This window comes from Rhinoderma darwinii, chromosome 4, assembly GCF_050947455.1.
Source record: "Rhinoderma darwinii isolate aRhiDar2 chromosome 4, aRhiDar2.hap1, whole genome shotgun sequence".
Lineage (NCBI taxonomy): Eukaryota > Metazoa > Chordata > Amphibia > Anura > Rhinodermatidae > Rhinoderma > Rhinoderma darwinii.
The window spans coordinates 23,862,981-23,877,461 of NC_134690.1; the positions used below are offsets into that span (position 1 = coordinate 23,862,981).

Consider the following 14,481-nt stretch of genomic DNA (forward strand, 5'->3'; position numbering starts at 1 on the left):
GAAGGATCTATTTTCAAAAACCCTGCCAGTGGTATTACTCCTGAATGACTATCTAGTGTGAATCGAGGCACATGCTTTACATGTTCCACATCGGGGGGTACCCTTAATATTCGTAGTTAGCCAGGTGGATGTTTTCGATGGATAATAATGGCTATGTACCAACCTGTCCCTGATGTTTACGACCACGTCTAAACGTAATGGAGGGATATTCTCCTACCAGGTCACCAACATCAGGGTCAGTCCTAAGGATAGCCCAGTACGTGTCCAGGATCTTTCTGACTTCTACATTGGCAGAATGAAATGTCCCTATGATCCTGTGCTTGTTTTCCTTGGTTTGATGTGGTTTCGGGTTGAGTAATTCATCCCTGTTTCAACCCAGGGCATGTTGATATGCCATATTAAGTACCCCCTGTGGGTAACCCCTTTGTTTAACCCCTTCCCGACATTTGACGTATCCATACGCCAAAGTCGGGTAGGGGAAGTATGGAACGGGCTCACTCAGTGAACCCGCTCCATACGATGCGATGCGGGTATCGGCTGATTGTTACCGCGACATTACTGCAGCATTTAAATCGTTAGAAAGAGGGGGTGACACCCTCTAACAGCTCATCGCGCCACCCGCAATGCAATCGCGGGGTGGCGATGGTTGCTATGGCTACCTGGGGGCCTAATGAAGGCCCCCAGTTCCGCCATCTTTGTGCTCCTATTAAGCCCTGCCTCCGGCAGGGCTTAATAGAAGCCTGTCAGAATCACAATATATTGCAATACATTAGCTGGTCGAAGTCCCCTAGGGAGACTAATAAAAAAAGTAAAAATTAGTAAAATAATGGGTGTTTTTTTTATGTTAAAAAAATATAAAAAGTTTAAAAAAAAAGCCTTTTCTCATTTTCCCCCTAGAGCATAGTAAAAATAAATAAAAATAAACATAATTGGTATCTCCGCATCCGTAAAAGTCTGAACTATTACAATATATTATTATTTAACCCGCACGTAAAAAAAATTAAAAATGTAAACGCCAGAATCTCTATTTTTTGGTCACCTCATCTCCCACTAAAAAATGAAATAAAAAGTGATCAAAAAATAAAAAGTGATCAAAAAATAAGCCCTTATACCACTTAATCGACGGAAAAATAAAAAAGTTATGGCTCTCAAAATTTGACGACACAACATTTTTTTTCTTTATTACACTTAAGTTTTTACTTGTAAATGTAGTAAAATATAGAAAAAACTATATATATTGAGTATCGCCGTAATCGTATTGACCCACAGAATAAAGTTCACATGTTGTTTTAATTGCACAGTGAATTCCGTAAAAACGAAGCGCAAAAAACAATGGAGGAATCGCTGTTTTTTTCATTTTCTACCCCACAAATAATTTTTTCCCATTTCCTAATACATTATATGGCACAATAAATGGTGCTACATAAAAAACTACAACTCGTCCTGCAAAAATCAAGCCCTCATCGGACTATATCAACGGAAAAAAAAAAGCTATGGCTTTTGGAAGGTGGGGAGGAAAAAACTAAAAAGAAAATCTGAAAAATGGCTGCGGCGGGAAGGGGTTAAACCTGTTCCCATTAGTGCACAGATCAGGTGACCGCACTGGTCAAGGTGATTGGTGCAGCATCTGGATAGAAAGAGGTTAGAGAGAGAGAAGGGGTGGAGTTAGAAAAAGGCGGGAAAGTGTGAGGTAATGACAGTGGAGGGAGTTAGAGTGACAATAAGTAGAAAGAAGCTGAACATTAGAGACTCTGGCCGAGGGTCTAGGAATTTAACACCACAAAGTGTCATCAGGTCAGAGGGACCTAAGAATATGGTCTGAATATTCACTGAATAAATTATTTCCAGAATATAATTATAAAGTGATGTCTGGTCGTCCCTCCACTCCTGGTGGTAATTTGAGTGAACAATCATCTTTGAAGTAATATTTCCTGGTTAATAATATACAAGTTACAAGCAAGGTATATTTATGTTATAGCCAGAGCAAAGCGGTCTTAAAGGGGCGGTAATCATCTTATTCAATAGACTGATTTGCATGGACTTTGTACTATCTACTTACTTTACAATACCCCCTTAAAATAGTTGTGCCAAAGGTACTCGGACCGCTGCCAGAGTACCATCGAGGATGTCCATGCGCGAAAGGTAGCGGTGCCTCCGCAACGACCCGCGGAAGTGCAGAAGGGTTTGGAGGGCGTCCCCCACAAAGGAATCTGGTGCAACCCGGTGACATATAAATAAAAAGATCGGGATAAGCCATGTGGTAGAGAGTAGTGTCTCTGTGAACTGTGGCGGCACTATAGAAGGAGGGACATGTGTGTCCACAGATTCCTTTGACACAAACGGGCACGGTGGGAACTCCCGTGGAGGTCGAGTTCACCGACCTCCGTTATTGACCACTTTGCCGAAACTTATACTCTCCTGTTTATTAAAGAAGTTGATTGGTTGTTAGTCTGCCTACAGTGTATCATCAATAAATCCACATTACAGGGTGGCGGCCCCCTCCGACAACGACAATGACGCGATTGTGCAGTGCCAATAGTTGTCATGGCAGCCAAGGGGTCTAATGAATGCCCCCAGGTCTGCCTTTTCTCTGCCTCTGTTAACTCTGCCACCGTTTTCCAATTTTTCCTCTAAAGAAATGTAAAAATTAAAAAAAAATAAACAAAATTGGTATCGCTGCGTCCGTACAAGTCTGAACTACTACAATATAACATTATTTAACTCGCACAATGAACGCCGTAAAAAACTAAAGAAAACGTCAAAATCGCTGTTATTTGGTGACCTTAGTTCTAAAAAAAAAATGGCATAAAAGTGATCAAAAATTTGTATGTACCAAAACATGGCACCAATAAAAACGACAGCTCGTCCAGCAAAAAATAAGCCCTCACACCGCTCAATTGACCAAAAAATTTAAATAGTTATGCCTCTCAGAATGTGGTGAAACAAAACATTTTTTTTAACAAATATTTTTTTCAATGTAGAAGTAGTAAAATATAAAAAAAAAAACGGAATAAACTTAATTGTATTGAGCCGCAGAATAAAGCTAAGTTGTCGTTTTTACCTCATGGTGAAACCCGTAAAAGCAATGGAGAAGCTACAACTCCTCCCGCGAAAGATAAGCCCTCACACCACTCTATTGATGGAAAAATAAAAAAGTTATGACTCTTGGAAGGCGGGGAGTGAAAAACGGAAATGGAAAAGAAAAAAAAGTTCAGTCCTGAAAGGGTTAAAACAATAATGGAGTTGCCGTTTGTTTTCCATTCCTACAAAAAAAAAAAAAAGAATAAAATGAATAAATTATCCCAAAATAGTGCCAATAAAATCTACAACTCGTCCCGCAAAAAACAAACTATCATACGGCTCGGTCACTGGAAAAGTAAAAAATTTTGACCCTTGGAATGTGACGATGATGAAAAAACTAAACAAATAGCTCGGTTCTGAAAGTTGGAAATAGACTGGTACTGAAGAAGTTAACACGTGGAGAATGATTAGCCCAGGTTACAGCGGCTCAGCCGTTTGAGAATCATCTCATGTTGTATTAGAAAGTGCGGACAAACTATAAAAAGAGTCGCGACCGTTCAGATCTGCTACGCGAACATTAGGAACAGCAATGGACTGCTCATACTCTACGTGGATCCTCTACGGGTTAGCGCTCCTGATAGTTTTATACATCTTAAAAAGTCTCAATTTTTGGACCTCAGATTCTTCTGTTGGTAATTTTCCACCTGGACCCCGAACGTTGCCGGTGATTGGAAATCTGCACATGATTAATCTCAAAAGACCTAATATAACCCTCATGAAGGTAATATAAAAGAATGGTCTCCAGTTCATGAAATGATGTGGGGCCGCATGAGCGGAGGTATTAGAGAAGAAGTTCTGAACTAGAGCTCCGTGTAATATAAAACTCCTTGCGCCTCGTCAGGGGTCGTCCAGATACAGCAATAAGAGTTGTTACTTTTACTAAATATATACTGATTTCTGTCTACTCAAGGACGCCTGGTGTATCTTGTAGTCAAATAATTTTGGTCAAGACATATTACTGGCTGAGAATTACGGAAATTCAACTTTGCAAGGGGCGAGGGGACGAGGCGGGGGTGCAGAGGGAGCATAGCGCTACCAACATAAATTGTATTGAAAGAATATAAGAACTGATAACTCTAGATAATCTATTATGGACAAGAAAATAAGTTATTTATTCTAACTACTACAATTACAATATTATTACTAATGGTGCTACTTTATTATTATTATTAATAATAATGATAATATTAATAATAATAATGATAATATTAACCCTTTAGTGTCTAAGCCTGTTTTGGCCTTGTGGACACAGCCGATTTTTGCAAATCTGACATGTGTTACTTTATGTGGTAATAACTCCAGAATGCTTTTGCCTATCAAAGCGATTCTGAGATTGTTTTCTCGTGACATATTGTACTTTATGTTACTGAAAAAATTTGGTCGTTAAATTCAAAATTTATTTGTAAAAAACACCACAATTTTGTGAAATTTGCAAAAATCGGCATTTTTCTAAATTGTCATGTATCTGCTTGTAAAACAGATCGTAATACCACACAAAATAGTTACTAGTTAACCTTTCCTATATGTCTACTTTATGTTTGCATCATTTTTTGAACGTCCTTTTATTTTTCTAGGATGTTACAAGGCTTAGATCTTTAGCAGCAATTTCTCGCATTTTCAAGAAAATTTCAAAAGGCTATTTTTTCAGGGACCAGTTCAGCTCTGAAGTGGCTTTGAGGGCCTTATATATTAGAAAGTCCCCATAAATCACCCCATTTTAAAAACTGCACCCCTCAAAGTATTCAAAACAGCATTCATAAATTATTTTAACCCTTTAAGCATTTCACAGGAAATAAAGCAAAGTAGAGATGAAATTTACAAATTTAAATTATTTTTTTACGAAATTCATTTGTAATACAGTTTTTTCTGTACCACAGAAGGTTTTACGAGAGAAACACAACTCAATACTTATTGCCCAGATTCTGCAGTTTTTAGAAATATCCCAAATGTGGCTCTAGTGTCCTAATGGACTGAAACACCGGCCTCAGAAACAAAGGATCACCTAGAGAATTTTGGGGCCTCTATTTTATTAGAATATATTTTAGGCACCATGTCAGGTTTGAAGAGGTCATGTGGTACCAAAACAGTGGAAACCCCCCAAAAGTGACCCCATCTCAGAAACTACACCCCTCAAGGAATTTTTCAAGAGGTATAGTTATCATTTTTAGCCGGTTTTTTGCTAAATTTATTGGAACTGGTCTGTCAAAATGAAAATCTACTTTTTTTCTGAAAAAACATACGATGTTTTAGTTTTTACAAGGAATAAAGGAGGAAAAGCACCCCAATGTTTGTAAAACAATGTCTCCCGATTACGGCAATACCCCATATGTGGTAATAAACTGCTGTTTGGACCCACGGCAGGGCTCAGAAGGGAACGAGGGCCATTTGGATTTTGGAGCGCAGATTTTGCTGGAATCGTTTTCGTTGCCATGTCGTATTTGCAAAGCCCTGGAGGGACCATAACAGTGGAAACTCCCCATTTTGGAAACTACACCCCTCAAGGAATTTTTCTAGGGGTATAGTTAGCATTTTGACGCTACACGGTTTTTGCTGAATTTATGGGAATTATGCCATGAAATTGAAAATCTAAATTTTTTCTAATAAGATGTCGTTTTGGCTCAAATTTTTTCATTTTTACAACAGATAAAGGAGAAAAAACACCCCAATATTTGTAAAACAAACTCTTCTGAGCACATCAATACCCCATGTGTGGTAATAAACTGCTGTTTGGACACATGGCGGAAGTTAGAAAGGACGGAGCGCCATTTGACTTTTGGAGCTCAAGTTTTGCTGGAATGGTTTGCGGCCCCATGTCACATTTGCAAAGCCACTGAGGGGCCAAAATAGTGCAAACCCGGAAAAAGTTACCCCATTTGGGAAACTATACCCCTCGTGGAATTTATCTAGCGGTATAGTGAGCATTTTGACCCCACAGTTTTTTTGCTGAATTATTGGAATTATGCAGTGAAAATGAAAATCTACATTCTTTCCACTAAAATGTTGAATTTTTTTCATTTTCACAAAGAATAAAGGAGAAAAAGTGCCCCAACAATTGTAAATCAATTTACCAATTTTTGCACGCAATTTTTTTCCCACAAGGGGTTATAGGAGAAAAAAACAACACATAATCTGTTACCCAATTTCTCCCGAGTACGGCAATACCCCATGTGTGGCCCTAAACTGCTGTTTGGGCACATGACAGAGCTCAAAATGGAAGGAGTGCCATGTGGCTTTTAGAGCACAGATTTTGGTGGACTGGTGTACGGGCGCCATGTCGCATTTGCAGAGCTCCCTTAGGTACCAGAGTAGAGTGTAAAACCCTGAGAAGTGACCCCATTTTGTAAACTACACCCCTCAAGGCATTTATCATTTGCCTGGACATATGACAGGGCTTAGGAGTGAAAGACGCATGTGAGACCTATTTTGGTGATTTTCGCAGCATTAGCCCACAATGGCTGGGCTCTGGGGTCAAATAGAAAAACAAACCCCTTAGTAGTGACCCCCATTTTGGAAACTGCACCCCTGAAGGCATTTTATTAATGGGTGTAGTGAGCATTTTGACTACACAGGGTTTTTTTTCTATTAGAAATGAATGCTCAGTGGATGGTGCCAAGTGAAAATTGCTAATTTCCACAGGTATGTGCCATTCTAGTGCACAATATTTTGTGCCCAGTTCGTGCCACTGAAGACAAATACCTCAAACTGTTAGGCGTGTTCTCCCGGGTATGGCGATACCATATATGTGGACGTAAACTGCCCGTTGGGCATGCTGCAGGGAAGGGAGGGTGCGCCATTTGGCTTTTGGAGCGCAGATTTTGTTTAGTGGTAGTTTTGTTTGGGGTTTTGCTGGTATTTCAGTTTATGATGTGGGGGCATATGTAATCTGTGCGGAGTATATCAGGGTATATGTAATCTGTGTGGAGTACATCAGGGCATAATAAGAGGGTATAATAATTAGGTAAATAAATGATAATCCGCAGATATGTGGCCAATATCGCACTGATAAATGGCGCCCGATCTTATCTGCTTTTGGACACTCTGCACATTTTGCATCGCCATATTCTGAGAGCCAGAACTACTTTATTTTTTCTCCACCGGAGCCGTGTGAGGGCTTATTTGTTGCGGGACAATCTGTAGTTTTCATTGGTACCATTTTGGGGTACATGCGATTTTTTAAACACTTTGTATTTCATTTTTTTTGGCAAGCAAGGTGACCAAAAACCTGCAATTCTGATGTTTTTTATTATTATTTTTTTTACGGCGTTCGCCATGCGCTATGAATAATTATACTTTATTCTGCAGATCGGTACGATTACGGCGATACCAGATGTATATAGTTTCTCTTGTGCTTTGTAGTGTCTGCACGATAAAATCACTTTTGTTTCAAATAATTTATTTTTTGTGTCACCATAATCTGAGAGCCATAACTTTTTTATTTTTCCGTGGGAGGGCTTGTTTTTTGTGGGCGGGCTGCAGTGTTTAATGGTATAATTTTGGGGTACATGCAACTTTTAGATCCTTTTTTTATTCTGTTTTGCGAGGGGTAGTGACTAACAAACAGCGATTCTGGAATCTTTTTTTATTACATTTTTTTTACGGTGTTCACCGTACGGGTAAAATAGCATGATATTTGTATAGTTTGTGTCGTTACGGACGCGGGGATACCACATATGTGTACTTTTTTTTGTTTTTTCCTATAATAAAAGACTTATTATAGGAAAATAGGCTGTTATAGTGTTTTTTTAAACGTATTTTTTTCATGAAACTTATTTTTCTTTACTTTTTTACAACATTTTTATTAACTTGTTTTAACTTTTTTTGTGTCCCACTAGGGAACTTGAAGGCATGAAGCCCTGATCGCTATTCTAACACACTGCACTACCTACATAGTGCAGTGTATTAGAGCTGTCAGCTATTCACTGACAGCAAGCCTATTAGGCTTCGCCTCCCGGCGGGGCCTAATAGGCTTCCGTACTAGGAAGCGATTGTTAGGCTACGGTTGCCATAGCAACCATCTGAACACCCGCGGATGCCGATTGTTGTCATTAGCAATCATAGGGTGCGATCTAAGGGGTTAATCGGCCGGATCGGAGCGTAGCTCCGGTCCTGGCCGTTAGAGCACAATGTCAGCTATGACAAACAGCTGACATCCGCGCCCGTGGCAACCATCGTGGTTGTCGACAGGATACAAGACACTTCGATGCATCGATTGCGTTGATCGATGCATCTAAGGAGTTAATCGTCGGATCGGAGCCTAGCTCCGGTCCTGGCCGTTGCAGAGGGGTGTCAAACAGCTGATAACCAGCGGTGATCGCGCTGGCTCAGCTTCTGAGCCAGCGCCATCACATACACCACGTCATGGAGCTGTGATTTGTCAGTCTGCTTTGACTGACCAATCACAGCAATCGCCGGCAGGAGACCGCTATGATTGGTCCCCTGTCGACTTACTGTGCCGATCAACTGTCATAAACAGTTGACGGCACAGTTCTGTCACCTTGTCCTTTGACAGGGTGACAGTTTTTAGCCAGGACGCACCGGTACGTCCCGGTGCCTTAAAGCACTGCAATACAGGACGTACCGGTGCGTCCTGGTGCGGTAAGGGGTTAATAATAATGATAATATTATTATTAATAATAATAATAATAATAATAATGATAGTAGTAATAATAATAATGAATACCTTTTTATTCTTATTATTTTACTACAGTATTATTACTACTTCTACTAAATTATTCATATAATTTCAACTACTCCTACTGTGGTATTACGATTGTTTTTATTGACTTTACAGGAAACAACTCATTGTAGTTTTATTCATTCGACATTTGTGTGTTTATGTAGTAATGTTCAGTCTATGGAAGATGTTTGTGAATTGCAAGCGGATTTAAACAAACTGAGCGTTTGAGCGTAAACTTGGCAAATGAAGTTTAATGTAGATAAATGTAAAGTTATGCACCTGGGTACCAACAACCTGCAGGCATCATATGTCCTAGGGGGAGCTACACTGGGGGAGTCACTTGTTGAGAAGGATCTGGGTGTACTTGTAAATCATAAACTCAATAACAGCATGCAATGTCAATCAGCTGCTTCAAAGGCCAGCAAGATATTGTCGTGTATTAAAAGAGGCATGGACTCACGGGACAGGGATGTAATATTACCACTTTACAAAGCATTAGTGAGGCCTCATCTAGAATATGCAGTCCAGTTCTGGGCTCCAGTTCATAGAAAGGATGAAAAATACAAAGAAGAGCAACAAAGCTAATAAGCGGCATGGAGAATCTAAGTTATGAGGAAAGATTAAAATAACTAAACCTATTTAGCCTTAAAAAAAATACTAAGGGGGGACATGATTAACTTCTATAAATATATTAATGGCACATACAAAAAATATGGTGAAATCCTGTTCCATGTAAAACCCCCTCAAAAAACAAGGGGGCACTCCCTCCGTCTGGAGAAAAAAAGGTTCAATCTGCAGAGGCGACAAGTCTTCTTTACTGTGAGAACTGTGAATCTATGGAATAGTCTACCGCAGGAGCCGTCACAGCAGGGACAGGAGATGCTGCAAAAAAGACAAAGATAATTTCCTAGAACAAAGAAATATTAGCTCCTATGTGTAGAAATGTTTCCCTTCCCCTTTCCCATCCCTTGGTTGAACTTGATGGACATGTGTCTTTTTTCAACCATACAAACTATGTAACTATGTAATGTTCTTTTTAGTAATGGAGTACGGACTTCCCTTCCAGAAATCAGGGAGAGACCGTAGAGAAGCATTCTGAGCCTTATCTGTGTATTGGTACTACCCTGCCTTATACTGTATAGACCTCCCGCAGTACAATAGAGTTGCCATTAACTTACCCACACTCTAAGGCTGGGTACCCACGGGTCAGATAAGCTGCGTAAAAATCACACAGCGTATCTGACCTGGATACTGTGGTGCGGTTTTGCAAACAGAATTTCCGCAGCGGAAAAGAGTGCTGTGGAGAAAAAAAACCCATTCATACTTACTCTTCACTGTTCATAGTCCGGCCTCCCTGGATGATGTTGCAGGCCATGTGACGCTGCAGCCTGTGATTGGCCTGTGATTGGCTGCAGCGGTCACATGGGATGCAACGTCATCCCAGGAGTCCGGACTGCAGCAAGGAGGGACTTCTGGGTAAGTTTGATTTTTTCCAGAGTTGCGATTTTTGTGACGTAATCACTGCGAATACGCCACAAAAGTCACAACACTTGGCTGTATGTTATTGGTTTTACATCCCCATCAAATTTAATGGGGAAAACCCACAACAGAAAATCAACGAACATGAAGCATAAATTCTGTACCGCATTTAAATCCCGCAAGTCAATTTATTAACGTTTAGACAGCAGGTTTTTTCCGCAGCGCGGGCATGAGATTTTCTACATCTCATCCACTTTGCTGCTACTGTAAATGCTGCGGAATTTCCGTAGCATTTAGGCTACGTGGGAACCCGGCCTGAAGGCCCTTTTACATTGGCCTGCCATTCTGCACTCTTCTATCCAGTAAAAAGGGAAACCTGGTGAAAAAAATGACCGACCCATTATATGCAAATGGAGGAAAAAAGAATGACGAATCATGATGGATCATAAGGAAACCATGTCTCCAGTGTGAAAAGGACCTTATTTCCATAAGAATTGTATTATAATATTTTTTTTATTATTATTTATTGTTATAAATTTTTATAAAGATTATTTATTTAAAATGTTTTATATTCTTTTATTTTTATTATTTTTATTATTATTATTTATTTATTATTATTTTTTTCATTATTATTTCAGCTGGCAAAAAAATATGGCCCTGTGTACAGCCTTCAAATGGGTAATGTGAAAATGGTGGTGCTATCAGGGTACGAGACTGTGAAAAGTGCACTGGTGGACTACGCTGACGACTTCTCAGAAAGACCTCATATCCCTATAATGGAAGACATTAACAATGGATTCGGTACTCTAATGATACAATAATCCATTTTCTGCACTGATATAGGTCACTTATCATAAATGTATAGTACCTCCTGCCCATCTGCCCTTAAAGGGTTATTTCCTTAACAGAAAATTATGGCATTTGGCTAGGATAAGTGGGGGTCTGACCTCAGGGACCCCAATGATCCAGAGAAAGAAGTGGTCTCTTCACTGTTCTCCCACGCACAGTGCCACTTTCAGCCACTGTTCAGGGAATTGCAGCATAGTCCTATTGAAGTGAACGGGGTCGGGCCATGCTAGCCTGAACAGTCGGGTGACTGGCAGCGGCGCTGTGCAGGTAAAAATTTTGAAGGGGACGCAGTGATATGGCCCCTTCAATCTCCGAATTGGTGGGGGTCCAGAGGTCAGACTCCCACTGTACAGAAAGTCATTGCATATTCTAGTGATAGGCGGAACAACTTATTGGTTCTTGTTATTTTTGGACCAGCGGTGTGTGAGTCTTTACAGCGTTGGTCACCGAGCTACCGGATTTCAGAAGGGCTGAGCAAATTCGACACACTAGATAAATGTGTTCATATTGTTTCTGTATCATGAAAGGCATTAACCCGTTAGTGACCGCCCCAGAGTGTTTTTACAGCAGCCACTAACAGAATTCATTCCGATGCAATAGCCTTTTTACGTCGCGGCATCGGAATAAATAAACAGAGCAGGGAGCCGTTAAATCTCCCTGCTCTCAGCTACAAGAGGCAGCTGAGGGCTGGGGGCAACCCTGCTCTAACGGGTGAGATCGATATAAGTATCGATCTCACCCGTTTAACCCCTCAGATGCGGCTCTCAATAGCAAGCACTGCATCTGAGTTGTTTTGGAGAGAGGGAGGGAGCTCCCTCTCATCCCACCGACACCCGACAATAAGATCGCTGAGGGTCTGTGTCTCCGATTGCAGCAGGGGGCCTAATAAAGGCATCCAGGTCTGCCTGTAGTAAATGCCTGCTAGATCATACCAGAGGCATGGCCTATCAGATGCCTGTCCGTTTTAGACGTACAGGCATAATACACTGCAATACAGTAGTAGTGCAGTGTATTATAAAGGTGATTGGAGGATCGCATAGTGAAGTCCCCTAGTGGGACTAGTAAAAAAGTAAAAAAAAAGTTTAATAAAAAGTGGAAAAAAAAAAGAAAAACCCTTTTTCCCCTTTAAAAACTGCTTTATTATTAAAAAACGAAATAAAGTAAAAAAAAGTTACACATAATTGGTATCGCCGCATCCGTAACAACCCCAACTATAAACTTATTACATCATTTAACCCGCACGGTGAATGTCGTAAAATATAAAATAAAAAACATGCAAAAATTTCTGTTTTCTTTGAATCCAGCCTTAAAAAAAATGTGATAAAAAGTGATCAATAAGTCGCATCTACTCCAAAATGGTACCAGTAAAACCTACAAGTCGTCCCGCAAAAAAAAGCCCTCATACAACTGCATCGGTGAAAAAATAAAAACGTTGTGGCTCTTCAAATATGGAGACGCAAAAACAGATAATTTTGAAAAAAAAGTGTTTTCACTGTGAAAGTAGTAAAATATACAAAATCTATATAAATTTGGTATCGCTGCAACTGTATCAAGTAGCTGAATAAAGTTATTGTGTTATTTATACCTCACGGTAAACGGCGTAGATTTAGGACGCAAAAAAGTTTGGCGAAATTGCAGGTTTTTTTCTATTCCCCCCCCCGAGAAAAAATAAATAATAAAAGTTAATCAATAAATAATATGTACCCCAAAATGGTGCTAATAAAAAATACAACATGTCCCGCAAAAACAAGACCTTATACAGCTATGCCGACACAAAAATAAAAAGGTTATAGCTCTTGGAATGCGACGATGGAAAAACTTAAAAAAATGGCTTGGTCATTAAGGTCTAAAATAGGCTGGTCATTAAGGGGTTAAAGCACAAAGGGATTGTTTTTCAGAAACAGCGCCAATCTTGTCTGTGGGCTGTAGCTGGTATTGCAGCTCAGTGCAATTTAAGTCAAAAGCAGACTTTGATTTTTTCCTAATCTCTTTAACCCCTTCTGCACAACGTCATAATAGTATGTCGTGGGGTAAGGATAATTTCCGCACTACGCCATACTATTACGGCTCAGAGGTGACAAATGCCCATGCCATCTGCAGCAGGTGTCAGCTATAATATACTCCGGTCCCGACCATTTAACCTCCCAATTGCTCCACCCAGTGGCGTAACTATAGGGGTCACATCGGTATCAATTGCGACCGGACCACGAAACCAGGGGGGCCCACGGCCCCCCACACCACATCTATAAAAAGTGGGGCCTATGTAATAAATGACACGGGCTCCTATTACTATGGTAGCTGACACTACTTACCCTCCACGTTCTGGAGCGTAGCGGAGGTCCTGACGTCACAACTATGTGAGATGCACACTACGCTGTGTGCCGCGCACAATATCCCGACGCTTTATGGAGTGAGGACCTCCGCTGCGGCCGAAAAGGAGGGTAAGTTTAATGCTACTGCCTATTGAAGCTGATAGGTCGGGTTCTGACTCCCGGGACCCCCGCCAATCAACTGTTTTAAAGGGGGTGTAGTGCTCGTACGAGCGCTACTTCCCCTTCATTCCGGTCACTTTCTCACACTTTGAATCGCCGGCATGGACATGTCGGTGATTCACAGTGTGAGCAAGTGAGGGAAATTAAGAGGAAACAGCGCTCGTACGAGCGCTGCACCCCCTTCAAAACAGCTGATTGGCGGGGGTCCCGGGAGTCGGACCCTGACCAGTCATCTATTGATGGCCTATCCTGAGACACATTGTGTGATCCTGTCTGCTTGGCCCTGTATCTAAGCCAACCACATGGTAGGCTTAGATATATGGCCCATGTGTAATCCTGTCTGATGGGCCCTGTATCTAAGCCTACAACATGGTAGGCTTAGATACAGGGCCCCAACAGACAGTAGTCTTATACTGTATAATATTACTGTCTGCTGGCCCCCCTTATCTGTATGACCACATTGGGCTGCTTAGATACATGGCCCATGTATGATCCTGTCTGATGGGCTCTGTATTTAAGCCTACCACATGGTAGGCTTAGATACAAGGCTCCAGCAGACATTTATCTTATACTGTATAAAATTACTGTTTGCTGGACCCTGTATCTAAGCCTACCTTGTAGTAGACTTAGATACAGGGTCCAACAGACAGTATCACACATGGGCCCTGTATTTAAGCCTAATACATGGGTTATTAATAAAAAAAAATTGTTTGTTTGTTTTTTTACAGGTTCGGTCGTTGGACTACGTCGGATTCGAGGACTACTTCGATGACGGCTTTTTTTATCATCAATAAAATGGATAACGAGGGTTGTGTTTTTTTTTATTTCAATAAAATATTTTTTCTATGTCTGTATTCTTTTAAAAACTTTATTACTACCACCTGATTGGCTGGCTGATTGTCA

At 40.6% G+C, this 14,481-nt stretch overlaps 1 protein-coding gene across 1 annotated transcript in view; it reads left to right on the forward strand.

Annotated features, from left to right (window-relative positions):
- The first annotated feature begins 3,513 nt into the window (after positions 1-3,513).
- The window catches only part of LOC142759061 (cytochrome P450 2K4-like), a 35,356-nt gene continuing 24,388 nt past the window's right edge, over positions 3,514-14,481 (forward strand). The window contains exons 1-2 of the mRNA XM_075860896.1: positions 3,514-3,802; positions 10,876-11,038. Of these exons, the coding sequence (XP_075717011.1) occupies positions 3,611-3,802; positions 10,876-11,038 (355 nt within the window). The 5' untranslated portion in view covers positions 3,514-3,610. The remainder of the gene's footprint in view (positions 3,803-10,875; positions 11,039-14,481) is intronic.